The sequence below is a fragment of the Aotus nancymaae genome, unplaced genomic scaffold (assembly GCF_030222135.1).
Source record: "Aotus nancymaae isolate 86718 unplaced genomic scaffold, 86718_ANA_hifiasm-v0.15.2.pri h1tg000036l, whole genome shotgun sequence".
Classification (NCBI taxonomy): Eukaryota; Metazoa; Chordata; class Mammalia; order Primates; family Aotidae; genus Aotus; species Aotus nancymaae.
This window is the reverse complement of record NW_026988450.1, coordinates 39945594-39965370: the sequence shown is the minus strand read 5'-3', so window position 1 is coordinate 39965370 and position 19777 is coordinate 39945594. Positions and strand designations below refer to the sequence as shown.

At 34.3% G+C, this 19777-nt stretch overlaps 1 protein-coding gene across 4 annotated transcripts in view; it reads right to left on the bottom strand.

Annotated features, from left to right (window-relative positions):
* SLC26A7 (solute carrier family 26 member 7) overlaps nucleotides 1-19777 on the bottom strand; it is a 207323-nt gene that overhangs the window by 31172 nt on the left and 156374 nt on the right. For all 4 annotated transcript variants that reach the window (XM_064384356.1, XM_012465103.2, XM_012465104.2 and 1 more), the window contains 5 exons: nucleotides 14356-14433; nucleotides 13252-13347; nucleotides 6447-6553; nucleotides 5289-5355; nucleotides 1782-1919 (listed from right to left, as the gene is read on the bottom strand). In XM_064384356.1, the coding sequence (XP_064240426.1) occupies nucleotides 1782-1919; nucleotides 5289-5355; nucleotides 6447-6553; nucleotides 13252-13347; nucleotides 14356-14433 (486 nt within the window). The remainder of the gene's footprint in view (nucleotides 1-1781; nucleotides 1920-5288; nucleotides 5356-6446; nucleotides 6554-13251; nucleotides 13348-14355; nucleotides 14434-19777) is intronic.

Genomic DNA, 19777 nt, shown 5'->3' with positions numbered 1-19777 from the left:
TAATGTATTAGTGCTATTTTTGTTAATCACGACGATAGCAATTGATATTTCTTCAGTACTCACTATATGCCAAAGAGTTTACACTAATCATTTAATCCTCAGAACAATTATATGAAGTTACAAATTTTATTTTTCATATGAAAGAGTCAAAGATTAGAAAGGTTAAATAACTTGACCAAAGTCACAAAGCTAGTAAGAGCATGGATTAGAACCAAAGTTCATGCCTTTCCAATTCCAAGCTTCATGTTTTCAACCACTACATTACACAGTTTGTCTCATGAAATCAGTCTTTATCTTAAAGGCTGACTAGAGAACCTCTGTTTTATCTTCTTGATAGCCAATGCTACAGCTTATGTGTTTTAAGTCTGACTCTTACAGTTATCAGCTATAATCAATTTCCATCAGGTTATTTTACCTCTCTCTATTTGTACCTCCCTTTTAATGTAACATTCAGGTAATGCCACTTAAATCTCAGGGCTGGTGATGATTAAGTTAGCATGATTAAAGGGACTGTCCCCTGAGAGATATTCAACGAATTTGAGTTTCCTTTCCCTCCTCTTAAAAATACCTCATCTGAAATCTCTCGTGCAAAAGAATTTCAAAATAATATATGTAGATACCACACCTTTAAGGTGGTGGATCATAACTCCACATTCCTTTAGTGTGGGCTGTACATAGTGACTTTCTTCCAGATAGCACAGAATAGAGAGAAGGGAAAGAGTCACTTTACAGTGGAGAAACCTGGCAAACACTCCCTTATCGAGGTGATCAAGGTAAAGTAAACATGTTGATAAATCATGTTAATTGTAGGTACCCTTGATACAGTGTGATGAGGACACTTTACCTCCATAGTTTTCCTCCCAAAAGGGGCCCATACTTACAAGGGTCTCCCATCTGGTTTAATAATATTCTGTCACCATTTTGAAATTCTTAATAATTGTTGAACAAGGGACTTCACATTTTCATTTTGCACTGGGCCCCTGTAAATTACATATCTGATCTTGTATATTAGGCTAATATGGTACAAATTAGGATAAGGCCCAAAGGCAGAAGTGTGAAGCTGTGAGGGACAGGAATGTGGTTCAGGACAGCTCCTAAGACATCAGAAATGGGAGGGCCAAGATCCTCTATGTACCTGAGTGACTGGGGAATAAGTAGCTCAAGGACACAAGGAAAAGAAAAGATCCTTGTGATCTAGAGGAGTCATAGGCAGTTAATCTTGGCTTCAAAGTCCACACTCCTAACATTACAGAATGTTTAAGGATTCAAATGACAATAGATGGCTTTTCCACATTAAATCATACTGATGCACATTTGATTCAATATCTCTGTTAATTGACATTATACATGAAATAAAGAATTCTTGAATTTTATAATAATATTTTCATAATGTTTATGCTTTTCTGAAGTCATTTATCACATTCTATCACTTTTAGAGTTAGATCTAATGCCTTTTTTTGGTTTAAAAAAAGATTCTTTAAAGGCTGGTTAAGAGATCCATTAAATTAGATCATTTTTCTTATTTATTCTTCTCACTGCTATAGTGCCCGTGACACATGTCCATTAAATATATGCTGAATAAATGAATGAATGGACAAGAAAGAGAGTGATTACCTAAAAGATAAAAACAAGAATCAAATAAAAACTATAATTATAGGTTTTGCTGAAGGGAGAGGTCTCAAAACACTTGTGTGATGTATTATTATTTACTTGATACATTTTTAGTGTCATGATATAAGGCTACGTGTAGTATGATATTCTAATCAAACCACTGATCCTACCTTGCTGATATCATCGAGTGGCTGATCACAGGCATTTTCCTTTTGGATTATGTTCATTAAATCAGTATAAAATTTTTTTGCATTCAGGAAAACAAGTGGATTGTTTATTGAGATAATTTTCACCTGCTGCAGGGTTTCCTTTTAGAGAAGAAAAAGAAACAGATTCAGAACTCTGAATTAAATAATGGAGAATTACACCCAATAATACAATCAGGTCTAAATGTCACTCAGTTGTATGAGCAATTGTTCAATTAACATTTTTACTACTCAAATGTATTTAGAGGTCTTAATGTAATATCACACTTCCTCAGGGGAAATATATACCTCCTGTTTACTAAGGAACATTAATAATAGCAAGATAAGTTGGCAGCTTTTCAGAAAGTGGCCCTTATTCCTTACAGGCTGGTTTTGGGCAGACAGTAGTCAAGACTATCCGAAGAGTTTCAGAAAGTCCTATGCTTTCAAAAGTAGCTCTTTCATTCAATTGATCAAATAAAAATTAATTTACTTAACCATCAGTTTTTTTTTAATGAAAATGTATCCTAAAGGGTCAACCATCAGCTCTTTACCTCATAATGACATAGCTTTCCGTCAGCTGAAATATAACTTTTCAAGTAACTAACAGTCATACTTTGAAGATGCAGACCTAGATGTAGTCCTAGGAGTATAACTTCACTTTGGGCAGGCCTAGGACACTGGATCCCCAAGATGTGGTGAGCGATGCAAAAAGGAAGAAGAAAAAGTCTGCTTTGGCCATTTTCCCCATCACTTGGTGATGTGCAACTAAAACTGTCCTCTCTATGACCTTTGGGGCAAGTGTTTGACCTACTAATAGAAGGAGGGTAACTTCTACAAAATGACAACTCCTTAACAACTAAGTAAAGCAATACTCCTTCAGGCTTTACTTCCATAGAAGAATAGATGCAAAGAATAGCGATGTATACAGGCAGAGGGTAAATGGTGAAAGAAAGAAAATATAAAGTACATTAATTTGGACGATTCATTTAACCTCTCCTAGCTCCCTTATTTCCAAAAATGAGGTAAATGTTTAAACTAGAAAACCTCAACATGTTCCTATAGTTGCAAAACTGATTGAACTTTGGAAACTGAGGAGATTTGCAACAAATAAATCAAGAAAACAAACAAACCTTAAGTTGCCAGACTAATGTTCAGTCAAGAGTAAACCTCTGGCCGGGCGCGGTGGCTCACGCCTGTAATCCCAGCACTTTGGGAGGCCGAGGCGGGTGGATCACGAGGTCAAGAGATCGAGACCATCCTGGTCAACATGGTGAAACCCCGTCTCTACTAATACAAAAAATTAGCTGGGCATGGTGGCGCGTGCCTGTAATCCCAGCTACTCAGGAGGCTGAGGCAGGAGAATTGCCTGAACCCAGGAGGCGGAGGTTGCAGTGAGCCGAGATCGCGCCATTGCACTCCAGCCTGGGTAACAAGAGCGAAACTCTGTCTCAAAAAAAAAAAAAAAAAAAGAGTAAACCTCTTAGAAACAAAAAATAAAAAGTAATTCTTAGGACTGTCACATTAGTCACCCCAAAGCACCAAAGCTTAGCTTGACCCATTAATCACCCTAAATCAAGCTTGTCCAACCCACAGCCCTTGAGCTACATGCCGTCTAGGATGGCTTTGAATGCAGCCCAACAAAAATTCGTAAGCTTTCTTAAAACATTATGAGAATTTTTTCACAATTATTTTTAGCTCATCAGCTATCATTAGTGTTAGTGTATTTTACGTGTGGTCCAAGATGATTCTTCCAATGTGGCCCAGGGAAGCCAAAAGATTGGACGCCCTGCACTACGTGATTGTGCCAATGTGTTGTTTTAAGTTAATACGAAAAAAAAAATGTGTTTGTTAAAGAAGAGAGATTCAAATTGTTCTAGAAGAGAAATTATCAATGGGGTGGTATTCACTGAGTGGGAAGAGAGCTCTCAAATCAGGAAGGATCACTTCACACGAAGAAGAGGTGGAAGAATGCATATATGGAAAAGACAAATGACAGATTATTTTAAGTTAGCTGAAAATTACACCTAAGAGTTTATATTCAAATCTTGCTTCATATTAGTCTTTTTCCTTTTATTTTTTATACAAAACCTTGAGTAATTAAGATAGGTGTAATATTCTAATAAAATTAAAATCTCCATGTGAAACAGTTATTATTCAGGTCAGTGACTAGACTGGAACCAATCAAGACTTAAAGATGTGGAGAAATTTCTAGCATTTTGTCTTCCTAAATCCCCTCATTTACTTCACTACATGTTTAGCCCAAGAAGAAGTTAAGGAATAGACAGAATTTATTAAACAGTGATTTTTCAGCTGAAAATAGTCAAATCCAAAGCCAAATTCAGTCTCAAAGCTAAGGAGGTCGGGGCTAATACATGTGTACTTGTGGTGTGGATACACAGGGGACTTCAGGGGCCCAGGAGTCAGTCTGGGGCTTTGCACAAGTCCTAAATTCCCATGGAAAAATTAAGGAAAGAAAAGAAAGGCAAAGTTGGTGGAAAACTTGAGCCTGGAACACTCTGGAAGGCTCTGAACCCAAATAGCTCTCTGTGAAACAAATCTTTCCATAGTATTAAAAACATAAGCCATTCCCTTGGGTGTCGCAGAGGGTTCCTGATGCTACTTCCTACTTCCAGTCTATTTGGAAATACCCTGACACTGGTCCTTCTGGTGGGAGGCCAGTTTTCTCTGTCCTTAGGGGAATTATGAGATACTGAAACAAGTGCATGTGAAAAATAAAGGGAAAAAGGTTAGCCAAACATTTACAAAGTAGGTTCAAAGTGAGGGCAATTTTTTTTAATTGGCAAAAATATTTCAAGTCAACATTTTTTCCCCTCGCTTTAACTGTTTTAGTCATCCCTTAGAACAAGAAACTAGAATTCAGACATAATCAATTGGCTCTCCTAAACATGGACAGGGCAAGACTGTTTATATAAGGTGTTTCCTTAAAAAGGTACCCACTGTGCAGGAAACCAATGCTATTGGCATTCTGTAGCTGTTGGACTGAATTACCCTCTTCTAACATACAGTCTCATTGACTGAGTTAAAAAAAAAAAAATTAAAAAAAAGCAATATCATGAATCAAATTTGCTTCATTCCCTTTCCTATTTCCTATCTTCCTCCATGACTTAATTCAGAATAGACTATCAGTTTAGTTTGATTATTTTATGCAAGTCAATAATGGAAAAGAGGTGTCCAAATGCCTGAATCAACCTCGGCCATGATTCTACAGTGACTGTCATTCTAGGAACCATGCTATGCTTTTATCTGAATGCTGAATCCAAATAGATTTTCTTTTGTTTTATGGATTTGTTGCATGTTGTTTGCCAAATATATTGTGATTACATATATACCATTGGAAGTTTATACTAATTAAAAAGAGCTATCATGTTTTTAACTAACATAATTTATCTAATTTTTGTGATATCCTAAAATTATCTCACCCACAAAATTATTAACAATTGCATAAAGGTAAAAGAAAACTAAACTTACACTCTCCATTTCTGTCTTCACTTTAAATTCCATTTCTTTCATGTTTTTTATACTCAAAGTCATTGCTCTAAAATTAAAGCAGACAGAAAATAAAACAAGTCATTTCCTAATCATTATGTAAACAATGAAGAAACCATAATTAGTCATTTACCAACTAGAATGTATCTGAAATGATTTATATTCTATAACCCATTTATTCATAAGAAGACATTGGTAAATCTATATATCTCTGGATATTCGGGGATAGAGGTTAACAACAGAAGCATCTAAATAAAGAATAATAAAATTAATTTACCCCATTTGGGTACCCAGAACCCCATTTCTCCAAGCTACTAGATGTGGATTAGTAAAGAAGAATTATAAAAGAGAAAAGGCAAGAGAGTATGCAGTATTTGATAAAATATTGTTTTAATGAAAAGCAGGAAAAGAAAGAATCAATGGCAAGATAGGATTAGATAATATTGAATCCAAATATACAAATTCTATAAAGAAAGAATCTATAGAGATAAAACAATATTTTTAGAATACATTATTTCATATTTTTTTTTAGAGTACATTATTTCACAAATAACTTCAAGGGAAAGCTGGATGACAAGTAAGTAAAAACATTATTCCCAGATGAATACTTTGTAAAGCAGAAAGTAATTGGTCAGACTGGGGAATTATTTATAAATTTTCAGTAAAATCACAAAAAAAGAAAGTGTGTTTCTCAATAAATTATCTAGAAAATAGATAGATAAATACATAGATTAATCTGGCTTCTGAAAAATAAAATTTTCTGAAGTCATTTGATTTTCCCAATAATTATATTGTGAAATGGTTTGTGTATCATTAGATACTACCTCTCTTCATTTAATTTAAAGAAATCTCTCTATAATGCCGTATAAGTGGTTTATTTATTTTAAAAGATTTTATATATTCTATTTTATAATGTTGATAAGTTATTTATCTTCATTAAGACCAACATTGTTAAATATCATTTGCGGATAAAACATTTTCTTATCTTTTTGTCCCTAATTCTCCAACAGCAAGAAAAACATGAGATTGTAGTACTATATGTTACACAGAAATAAAAGTAACTAGCAAGTAACATATGGCAAGTAATCATATATTTTGCTGCTGTCTCAGAATAAACAGAACATTTAGACAGGATCCTACCTTGGGAAGCGTCCTATCACTATAGCTATGGTACAAACAACACCAAACAGCAGTCCCACATTGGCAGCAAAGCATATTGTAAATACATATGTACTGATCCATATGCCCTGAAAGAGAAATAAGAAGCAGAAGTTTTGATCCTTTGAAAATCACTTCTTTCTCATGATTGCTAAGTTTCTCACAATCATATTCTATAACAGTCTTGTGACCAGACCTCTCAGCAAGAAAATATTACTTAAGAAGTGGTAAACAGAAGCTGAGAAATATAGAAACAAATCCTGGTTCCATCAGACTCTCAGTAGCAAAGGTGGGGAAAAGTTTCTTCTTTTATTTCCAGATACTGCCAACCGTTAGTTCAATTCCCAAAAAACATTATATTTAAGATCTGTAAATAGTTGGTTGATGTGTTTGGTTCAAAAGCATGCCATAATTTCCCACTGTTTCTCATTTAATGCAATATTATTATAAGCAATTGTGTACAGATTTTTGGTCATTCCCAACAATATTCTCTCTTATAGGATTGCTATAAAAATAACTAATGTTCTTTATTAATACATAAGGCTCACGAAGCCTAATTTTAAAATGACTGAGTCACTCAGTACCAGTATCACTTTTAGATCAATCACTATGAAGATTGTTATAATTTTATTGTAAGGGGCCATTCATTGTGAAAGCTAAAATATCAGAGTCAACTTAGTTCTTGGGAACATTTCAAAAGATTACATGACACTAATTCTCTTTTAGTTGGAATACCAAAGTTATTGCAGTTTTGTTCACCACTTAAAATTACAATTTGCAACAAGATATTGTACTATAGTTGGCATTTCTAAACTTAGTGCTGAAAAATATCTTTAAAAGCAAAATAATCTGTAAAGTCCAGGTTATATTTTGTAAACACTAAATCCTGGGTTTAGCAAACAATAAACTAAGAACATTTTAACCTCTCTCTTTCTCCACAAAACCTGCATCACTTTGCCTCTAAATGCAATTCTAAATTTATTTCTGTCCCAATAGCTATATTATCACTTTAAAACATCTTTGAAAACATAATTCTATTCCATATACAAATGAAAAAGTTAGAAACTTTTCTATATTCTAAAAATAACATAGAATCTTGGGGAGCAAATGAGTGCAACTGTTTTTCAGACAAATCTGAAATAAATATTTCTAAAGGGCTTTTTTTTTTTTTCTTGAAATGCTTCTCCTTTGCCTGGGTTATTTATCTACACTGAATTTGAGTGATTCTTAATAGGCTGTTTTGAAAAGCTGAGCCCTTGGAAGCAAATGTAGGGAATTTTATGGATAAAATTTTGATGCAGGACAAGCAAACATTCTGGAGTAAAAGAGAAAATACAATTTAAATGAATTTCATGTTAAGATCCATCATCTACAAATGTAATGCTAAGTTATTACTTATTTTGAGATCACTCCCAGCTTGTCATCTCAGGTTAGGACACTGAGATGGTTTTTCTTTACTCAGGTGAACAGTCAGTCAGTCATTTGAGTTTTCCATTTACATAGCGTGTGTTTTTTTCTTTCTAGTATATTATGCTATACTTAATCATATACCAAATAAGGCTGTAAGTTTTTGATCATTACTTTGGCTTCTCATGATGACTCTGAGTCTCACTCATTCTCAAATGCTGACTGAATCTGCCTGAGTGTGGCAGAATGATACCTCACCAAAAGCTTTATAAGTCTAATTCCTCTAGGCCATCTTCCGTGATTCAATATGGCATAGGGAACTAAGAATCCTGGTCCCTACCACTTAGAAAACCATAGAGCCTGGAGGCCAGAATTCATCAGAGCAACCAGAAATTTCGGTACCATCTGGTTCTATTTTTAAAGCATATTTACTCTCCCACAACATCATCTAAGTTTGGCTTTCCAAATGCTTACTTATTTCCTGGGGCTACACTTATAGCTTTGAAAAAGTATCAAATGGAAATTATTAACATAGACCAGTAAACAGTTCCATTGGTTAGAATAGATCCCAACAGCATTTTGTAATAGTTCCTGTTAAAGACACAAATGCTAGTTGTCACAGTTATCAAGAATTAGTTGGCTCTTGGGCCCCTATTTTTTTATTTTTCGATATGTGTTCCTACTTGCTCTCTTCCCTATTTGGCACTCACAGTCCCCAAACACAAACTAATCCCTGTGTTGACCTTAAGTAGGGGACACAATCCTTTGTCCTTGTAGAAAATACATCAGCATAAAGCACAGTTTAACAACTACTAAATTACCTCGCTTCCCCCTAATCTATCTATTGTACCATCTGTTTCTGTGGTGATCCCTATTATTAAATTTTTAGATCCAAATTTTATATCCAATGTTCAGCTATTCAAACTCATTTCTGAGCCAACAAGTTGAGCCTCCATTTGGATCCCTATTTTCTCATTACTTCAAAGAGGGATTTGACCAACAACTCAAAATAGAGTCAGTATTAAACTGCTAAAAAATATGAGATGTAACAGTTTCTGATTTTTCATGCTATGACTATGTACATATTTCAAATTTTAAACTTTCAAATTAATTTATACACACACACACACACACACATCTTATATGATTTTACTTCCATGATATTCTAGGCATAGTTCATCTATTTAGTAATCTAGACATACTATACCTATTGGTTATATAGCCTATATCCACAAAAGTCTGTGCAATATTCATACTTTTAATGCTGTGCCCAATAATCCAATAATCCTTTGAATGCTGTCCCCAACAACCCAATAATCCATGGCTCTTCACTGTTGAATCTCTTAGCAGCTAAGAGATACCTAGCCACTCCAACCACAGAAGGCTATTGTCAAGCTAAACCCAATGTACCACTGAATCATCATGCACCTGCCATATCCATGTCACCTTTCTCAATATTACTCTTTGCCAACACCATATTGCCGACTTATTCCAAGTATTCAACTATTACCTCTAAGTAGGAGACTACAAATTCTAAGCTCTTAAACAATTTTTCAACTATCAAACACCCTCAAACTTAACATGCCCAAATGCAAACTCATTAACTTCATCCCAGAATCTGTCCTTCCTCCAATGTTCTCCTTCAATTATAACACTAATATTCTTCAATACACTACAATCAGAAGCTATGGAATCATATTTTACTTTTTCTCATCTTTAATCTACTTGTCCAATAATTTCACAAATTCTATAAACTGTTAAGAAAAAATATCTCAAACCATATTCTTTTTCTCAAATTATTGATACCTTAGTTCACACTGTTCCTTTCCTCAACTCTTGACAGTCTCCTAGTTAGCTGTCTGCTTTTATGATGCGCATTGTAAACCATTTGCCATACTGCTGCTAGAATTAATGTTCTGAGTATCGATTTGGATAACAGATTTAGAGAGTATATTAAAAGCATTTTTACTCAACCCTCCTCTTTTAAAATCTTACCCAAAACAATATAAAATGTGAATATAGAAGGAAAAAAAATCAGCATCAATGAAACAAGAACATGGTCAAAATTCCTAACTACAAAATGTGACACAGACTTGCCAAATACTGTAAAATTTTGGATGATAATCAAGGAGGACACTAGAAGTCAACAAATTTATCCTCAAGTTCAACCATTATAAATTGTTGCATAAATGCCAGCATCCTGAAAGTTCTATATAATAATCTGAAAAATTAGGAGCAACAGGTTCTAAGTTCTAAGGTTAGAGATGGGCTACAAGAGATACAGGAAATGTACTCACAGAGATTTATTTATTACCAAAGAACTGCAGAGTGAAAGGCCATTTGTATCACTTACAACCCTGGTTTCCTAAGTAAAGGTGACTGCAGGAAGGAAAACAAGATGAAGAACGGAGAGATGACAACAGTCTGAGATCACCAGTGAAACTGTGATTTCTGAGGCTTTGCTTCAATTATCTAAATCAGAACTATGGGCTGTTCTACCTCATTTCCTATCTCCTGCCCTCCCTATGTTGTTTTCCAGTAAAAAGGTCCCCTAAAAAATACATTACAATTGTAAATAAATTAACAAGGGCCCTATTCATGGAAATAAGAAAAATAAAGAAAAAAATAATGAATGAAAGGCAAAAGATAGATTTGGATATGTAATAGGTAATACAATCTCAGGACAAAAAAATCTTAAAAATAAATATAAAAATTCAAAGAAGGAATGATCAATGAAAAAAGAAAAAACAGAAGGCGATAAAAAGCAAGCAGGCTAGACTAAGAAATTGAGCGAAAATAAAAGCATTACAGAGATAAAAGCCATGCGTAAAATTAAAAAGATAATTATAACTAGAAACACATATAGATATATGACTAGTCCAAAGAAATCACTTACACAGAAAAACAAAATAAACATGGGAAAATATATAGATATGAAGAAAATCAAAGTAAAAATAAACACAAAATTCATTAAGAAGAGAGCAGAACACATAGATTTGAAAAAAAATTCATATTAGAAGAAAAAATTTATAAATAATTCTTGATTACAAGGTCAAAAGTTTATGTCATGCTCAGAAATTCGAGACTGAGTGCTCAACCACAGTAATATTCTGATAATATTACCAAACTTCATGAGTAAGAAGAAATAACTTGATTGGGCGTCTATTTAGAAAAACAACCTTATTTAAAATAACAACAACAAAAAAATTATGTTGACCTGTGATTTCTCTACTTTATCCCTCAATGTCTAAAGATAATGCTAAGTTTAAAAAGACCTGAGAGAAAGCATTTTACACTCAGTGAAAAACTTTCTTCTAGCTTGAAAACAGGCAGATATTGTGACCATAAAATAGCTCAAGGAATATGAAACACGATTCTTGGAAAACTATGTGGTGGCATACAGAAAACAATGAGATGAAATAAATAACTCAGGTATGAGAATTCTTTTTTTTTTCAAAAATACTAAAGGTAACCACTAAATGCATTTAGACAATAGAATTTTCTATATACTATAACACAGTGAATAGTATCATCTTCCCCCACTGATGTTCATAAATAGAAACTGAGAAGTTATTCCACCTGATCCACTTTATATAATGAACTGGTGGTGAGGACTAACAAATGCAATCTCTTTAATATTTTTTATCTGATTCTCTCTTACACTTCATGGTCTCAGCCTTGGTCTAGGCCTTTCGCATTTGTATTCCTGAATGACTAAAGCAGTGCTCCAATTGCTGTATACTTCACCAGTTTGATTCATCTTCCTCAAATTACTCAAGTGACCTTTCTAATACATACATTTTATTCTTATTTCACCTTTCAGTGATGCTTCGCTCTCTTCAGAATGAAATCAAATCATCTTTGTAAGACATGAGTAGTCTTTCCCAATCCAACCCATTCTTAATTTTCCAACATCATCTGTCACTATTCCCATCCTCACACTATATGTTCTACCCATGCAAAATACCTTGATTTTCAGAGACAGAGATTTTCACACTCATCTCTGTATCTTTGCATATGTGGTTCTCTTTCTTTCTTCTTCAGGTAATGCCTATTCACTCTTCAATGCTCAACTTAGAAATCACTTCCTAGTAGAAGCCTTAAAGCCTTATTGACATCTTCTCTACCCTTTCCAGTATGGTAACACCGCCTCCTATACGATCAATGAGTTCCTTAGAAACACCTTAATCATAGGGTTATCAAGTAGTTTGTTGAATAAGTTTGCATCTTCTCATTTCTTTGTTTCCATGAGCCACCTAACATACATCACCTTTAGAAGGTCATGGTTAATTTTGGTCTCTTGTTCAACCTACAAAATCCTGTTCCTTCACATCTTAGTTCATATTTCAGCTCTTCTGTGAGAGTCTTCCATGTTAATCAGTCCAAATTAAATGCTCCTGCCTCTATTTTCCCCAAAACTAAGCTACTCCTTTTCCTTCCAGGTCATGTTTTATCCTGCCTTACAAAGTAAGTTATTGTTTCTGTGTCCACTTTCTGTACAAATAACTGCCTGGAGAGATTGGGTAGTTCTCTGCACATTCTTCATGATACCCAGCACTGTACTTTGGTAGGAGCTCAGAAATACTGAGCTCCAGGAGGAATATTATGAAAGTAGGCACCAACATAAATAATATCCCAAACTCTCTCAAAGTATCTGAAGAAAATGTATATTAAAATATATATTTCATATTAATAATTACATTTAATATGGTAACTGTCATAATAGATCTAAACAGAGGGTACTCATGCAATACTTTTTCCATATCGGAGAGGGAGAGAATCCTGGCTTGCTCTTGCACAGATAGGATTATCTAGAATCAGGATGCTATCTATGTTCGTAGAAATCACACTTTATCATGGTTCAGTATATTTTAATCTGTTTCAAGCAATGGTCCTCTCAATATAACCCATTTAAAAGGCAATTCACGAGACCTTTTGTATTTAGAATGGAAGTGGTCACCATTAAGAGGTTCACTGTATATTCATGCAGCATATATTCTCAGTGATTAATGATAGTTTTTCAAACAGGTTATAAATTGTCATATTTCTATTAGTGTCTATTTCCCTGATAAGTCTTACTGCCAAAATAAATTCATATTGTAAATTGGCATTCCAAATCCACTCAAATTATTAGCATTTCTTTAAAAGTTCTTAAACTTTTAAATCATCAAAATTTGACCAAATTCTATTTCTGTTTCCTATGAAGACAATTTATATTTTAATGCTTTTATTAAGACTTTGGAAAAAATAAATGGTAACTTGTAAAGTGTACAAGTCTCAAATGGCTAAATCTATTTTCTGCAAATAAAAGTATTAGTGCTTATTTGGTAACATAAGCTTAAGCTAAAGAGGGATGATTTTAGGTCAAATTTCTACTTACCCAATCGATTTTATCCACGTTCCAATATTTTTTTAAATCTCGGAACTGTATTAGCATTCCCTTCAGTCCCACAACAATAATGCTTGCAAGGACACACTAGAAATAAAATACAAGTTGAAGAAGAAGGAACATAAGGATTTTAAGTTCAATTTAAAAGGGCCGAGGTATTTTTATCGTTTTGTTTTTAAAGTACTTAATAGAGAAACACAGTCACCAATTAGAAGATGACAGAAATATTTGTTTTGCTTAAAACTAAACATTATTGTATTTTAGGAATATAATATATATTCTAGAAATTCATAAGGTAATATTTGTACAATTCTAAACAATAAGAACAAAAAGAAAATGAGTAAATTGTAAGGGTGAATGTTGTGAAGCTAAATGCCCTCTTTACTTATTCACAGTCATTTGTTGGAATTATATTTGTTGCATGAAATTAAATGTGTATATATTTTATTGTAATTGCCTTAAATGTCAATTATCTGATTTCACCTGAAGATATTTATAATGCTCTTGAAAAGTGAACTTCATTATTGGAAGATCCTCCCATGGAAATAGTTTATTCTCACTATACACATGAAGAATTAGAATAACAAAAGATGGAGACTAGTTCTCCTAAGCCCGGTGTTTTGCATTACTTTGGTGCCTCAGGCTTATGAAGAAGAAGGTGAAGCATTGGCACTAATGTTCTGAGTCACTTTGTAGAACAGATTTATCAACAGTAGGAAGCTGTATTTTGTTTCCTACTTCCTTGCCCAAGCACATAGTTCTAACAGTCAAAGTTTTAGTAAAATGTTTCCAAAGTCCACTTCTTATAACAGAATATGCCTAGTTCCACCCTCCAGATGAGCACAGAATAAATCTAGTTCCACAATGCCATTCTTATGTGAGAGACAAAAACTCAAGAAAAACAGCCATGGTATCCCCTCCCATGCCTGCCTCAAATGTGGTAGCTTTTCCACACCTCCGCCATTCAAACTTTACCTCTGTAACATGGGTTCTAGATGTAGGATTGTTGAGATTATACTTCCAAGAAATTGCATATACTATGATTGTCATGAAACTTTAAATTAAAAAGTAGATAGTGAAAAAGCACTACTGTACCACGGGCAGCCAGTAAAGCAAAGGTCCGATTGCATAGATGACTATAAGGACGAAAATGCAAGATACCAGACAAGCCACCTGTAGAATACAAGACAGACAAAAGAAAAAAGAACGCCTTGAACTTCTTTATTATTCCGAAGTTATGGGGTTGGGGGATAATTCTTAGTTTATCTTGATTAGAAGAAACAAAATGTTGGCACATAACTGTTAAATTGCTTAGACTGTCATTATCTATATTTTGCAGCTGAGGGAAGCCAAATGTGACAGCTGACAAACTAGTGCAATCAAATTAAGTCAGTGATGAGAGAAAAGCAATTCCACACAAAGAAATAGGACACCATCAACTTTTATCACACATCATAGCGATGGCTTTTGTGTTTAATAGTGAAAGTGACATTTCAATTAAAAATTCTTTAGCCTGTTGTTGTTTAGCCTGACTCTCCTCCTTATTTTGTAGGGGGTTGAGTAATAACTCAATATGTGGCTGAGGATATTTCTGTGCTAATTTCCACTGAAGTATTTACCCTCTTTGGAGTTCTTTGTTAGTAAAGGCTCTGGTTATGAAGTAGTTGTACTGGATATGGGAGTGATCTCTGGCAGTGGGACAGACTTAATTTTATTAATCCTGAAAAGCCATTAGTATCATGTTCTAACCAACCAGCCTGCTGACAAAAGGCAATTCAATTCACCTGACTCCTATAGCCATGTTCCACTTGATGAAGAACTTGATTTCACATAAGCAAATGTTCAGGACTTAATAAAAACACTTGGCCAAAATGTCTTCCTAACAAGAAAAAAGAAGACTTTCACAAGGCCACAAAGATGCCTAGAACATCATTATGGAGATATCAAAGGGAATTTGGACCTAGTAGAATGGCTTAAATTTAAAAAATATATATAAACAAACAGTCAATATCAAAGGCTGGCAAAAACTCCGAGCAACTGCAATTCTCAGGCATTGCTGGTGGGAATACAATATGGTATAGCTACTCTGAAACAGTTTGGCAGTTTGTTATAAAGTCATACATACACTTACCTTATGACCCAGGACTGCCTAAGAGAAATGAAACATATGCCCAGATGAAACCTAAATATGTATGCACAGAATCTTTATTCATATACACCAAAATCTTAAATGACTGAAATGTCCACCAATTGGTGAATAAATTGCAGTACACCCATACAATAATATACAACTCAGCAATTAAAAAACACAGATGAAATTCAAAATTATTAAGCTAATGAAAGAAGCTAAACACAAAAGACTACATACTATAAAATTTCATATCTATGACATTCCAAAAAAGATAAATTATAGAATGCCAGAGGTTGGAGGTGGAGGCAGAGAATTGACTACAAAGGAGTGTGAGAAAACTTTTTAGGGTGATAGAAATATTCTATATCTTGATTTTACTTGTTATACAACAATATATTTTTCAAAAAAGTGAACCATATAACTTAAAAGGATAAATTTTACAATATCTAAATTATACCTCCATAAACGGATTTTTAATAAAAAAAGAAACCTGGGAAGAGATGTGTAACAATTGCTTACATGCATATGTTCATACCCAGGGTCAGTCCAGCATTTGCATTTGTCCTGAACCTGTTACTATCAAAATACATGTATATGGGAAGAAGGAGAGTGGAGTGGGAGTAGCTATAATTATTCTGCTAAGCAAGGAGTCATCTGAATGAACATAAGATCAGGCCTTTCCTGCTCGGTAGAGGCTGAGGGAGTCTCTTCTCCCTTGCATATTTTGTGCAACTTGTCACAAACACTCTTCAGCATACAAAGGGGAAAAACAATTCTTACTTGGGAATTAAATCACTAGGGAAACTAAATGATTGACCATAAAAGAAATTATAGTACACCAAACTGTCACTACATTGATCACTTAGGAGTAATTGGTAATTTTACATAAGAATTTTTTATCAATAAAGTAAGATGCCTGTCACTCTACTAGACTGTAAAGATGTAGGTGTCAGAGTGCAGCTCACAGGATCCAGGCAGAGAGCTCAGTCAGTGATTCAGCAAATCTGTGTTTACATAAAAAGAATAAAATACCAACAGCTAAGGTTAATTTTAAGACAAAAGACAATGGTACGTACCCTTTTTGGGGACTCTTCTTACAATGTACCTGACACCAAAACCCTAAATCTTAGGAGCTGGAACGAACTTTGAACAGTTGCAGTTGCAACTACTTGGAAGGATCTGAGACAGAGAGGTAACGTGCCAAGATCATAGAGCTAGGGAGTTTGAAAGCATGAAGGTAATATGGAATATGTACTGAACTGAGATTCAAGAAAACCAAATACATTCTATGATTCCCAAATTCAGTATACTACACTAAAGCTGTTATAGAAATTACAACCTAACTAAATAATTCTATTTAAAAATAGTAAATCACAACTACATTTGGGCTATTCTCTAAATAACATTTATCTTTTATTTATATGGTGCTTTGCATGTTCATCAACAACAATTAAACCATAATTTCAGTCTTGTAGTCAAAATAAGTCAAGAGTTAAATGGATCTTATTTGGCAAAGTGTGACAAACTATGGGTGAAAAAGACTATTTGTTTACCTTAAATGGTAAGTCATGCAATGAAATAGACCATAAGCAAGTAAGTGATGTTACCTCCCTTAATGCACTTGCCTCATCATTACTGATGCCCTTGGTCAAAAGATAAGTTTATCTATCTAATGAGACAAGAAACTCTTACCAGCTCTCCTCAGCATATATACTCCTCAGTCATGGAAATTAATGATATTATAGTGTCTGGCCTCACAGCTCTCAAAATACTGATATTCATTCTCTCTATAAAGAAGAAGTCAGGACACTGAAATTTGGATTTGTAAAAAATCTTTGAGATTATGCAATGGAAGCCATCATTCCATAATTGGCCAACTCAGTAAATTCAAAAACAGCTCAAATTAAGATCAGATATTTGCATGTATAAAGTAGAATTCTCTAACTTCAGGATTCTCTAACCCACTTAAGCTATCTTTCAAGTATCGTCTACTTTCTTCACATCTTTTACTTTGCATATGAGGTAGTATTTTCTTGCATTTCTCTGATCTACTTAAAGAAAAATTTGAAAAACAAGTTAAAACCAGAACAAAACAGATAAGCTTGTTCCTTTAATCTCAGAAAACAAAACAAAACTAGCTTCTTAATAAGTTTCAGGTTGGCTTCTATTGTAATTAGTAAAGTTTTCACACAATTATCCATTGGGCAAACACTTGCTAGGATTTTACTCTTAACTCTTTCTTTCAATGTCATACTAACTAAATGTCCAAATATATTTTTGCTTGAAACTCATAACTACTGATATTTAAAAGTTCATTCAGTATAAAAGAGGATGAAATAGTCAATATCTTGTTATGTTCTCAAACAATTGTTTTATATGCTGTATGTTACTTACAAAGATGATCGTGCATGCATTTTTATTATCCATACCGATATATTTGGTTGGGAGTAGAAGGAGATGCCAGTAATTTACTTCCTAAGTAGTTGTCAGAGAATGCATAAGTAGTTCTTGACCGCACTGCATGGACAGTCTTGTAGAAAGTAGTGGAATGGCAAAAGAGATGGGAAAAGGCAGAAAGAAAAGAGAAGAAAGAGGACATTGGGTAATTAAAGCTAGATTAAGGTTTTAAAGGAGATGAAAGCAATGAACCAAATTTTGAAAGAATAAAAGAATACAGTTTGGCAAATTGGAATGCAGAGACAATCTCAGTGTTGCAGAAAAACATGCCAGCTGTTGTTTTCAGTTGTGGCTGAGCTGCCTGTGCAGCAGACGCAGTCTCTCGTCCCTCCTGGTCATGCCTCCCAAGCTCCCTGCAGAGCGCCATCGGATCTCCTCTGTTGGAAGTGAAGAGAAGCATGCAGGGAAGAAAACCAGGGGACACTGAGCTCCCTCCCACACTTACCGTTCTTTGTGGGGAAGGAGAGAAGGAAGAAATGTAACATTTATTTGTGCTATTTGTCTAAGCTGTGTGTTTTTATTCTCCTAAAGGCCTTTCTTAGATATGCATGCTTTGGGTGTCTCATCGAAAGGGGCTCACTGTAAAACGGGTTTCTTCATGTAAAGGATAGAAATGTTTCTGGTGACCATGGCACTTGGTATTAAATGATCAGTAACTCTTGTTCCAATCCAAACATTTGGTTTCATTTTCTAAAGCACTGAAAGACTTTATCATCAACTCACTTGTATATAAAATTGTTCTAAATTCACTGTCAAAACAGCCACGTGTGGCTCTTGAGCACTTGAAATGTGGCTAGTCCATATTAAGGTATGCTGCAAATCTAAAATGCACACCAGATCTTGAAGCCTTATACCAAGAAAAAAAGATGTTAAAATATCATTAATAAATTATTAATTTTGAAATAACATTAGTGTTAAAATAATATTTTGACTCCATTAAGTAAATTAAAATATAAAATTAAAATTATCAACTTCTTCTACTTTAAAAAATGTGGCTACTAGAAACTTTAAATTATCTGTGTGGCTCACATTATGTTTCTGTTCAATAGAGTTTCTCTAAAGTATATGATCCTAAGCCAGGTTTTAAATGGGATTTTCTGTAAATTTACTATATTAAGTAGCAATAAAAACAAAAACCTGTCCAGCTTGACTAGTCTCTTCTAATGTCAGCAAACCGGTAGTTTTCTTTTATGGTTATTGGAAGCTCTAATTTATCATTCATTTTTTTCTGTAGTAGTTATCTACCACCCACCATGTGCCAGGTCCTGGGCTAGCCACTGAGGATACAGTGAACCAAACCAGACAAGGTTTTGGTGTTGTCCAGTAACTTTAAGTCAAGCATAGAAGGCTGACATCAATCACGTAATCACACTAATGAATGTTTAATGTCAAATAGCACCAAGGATGCTGACAAAGAGGAACACGACTGACCCAGAAGTGGCAGTGAAACACGAAGGATGGGAGGAATTCACATAGAGAGGAAGGGAAAGACAAAGGGAACAGACACTGGAATCCACAAGGGCTGGAGAAGGACTAGGTCTGAGAATGAGGTGGAAAACAGGCCAAGAGGAGGCTGTGCCAGGAAGAACTCAGCGTCTGGTAGACAGCAGAAAGGTCTGAATTCTAAGACCTATGCAATGTCTTATGAGGGCTTTAAGCAAAAATAACATGACCAAATTTGCATTTTAAAAAGATAACTTTCCACAGAAATACCATTTCTATAGAAATACCAGTAATGTTTCCAAATAAAAGTCAGTTGGTAAATTCATTAACAAATGTAAGATGATCATCACTGATCCTTTGATTGGTTATCATTAGCCTAAAAATTGAAGATTGTTTGTCATCTAGTCAATTTGCAGGCTATAAATCTAGTCCCTAAGAGAGTCAGAGCCATTTAAGGGGCTGTTTTGTGAAGTCATGTCACATAGA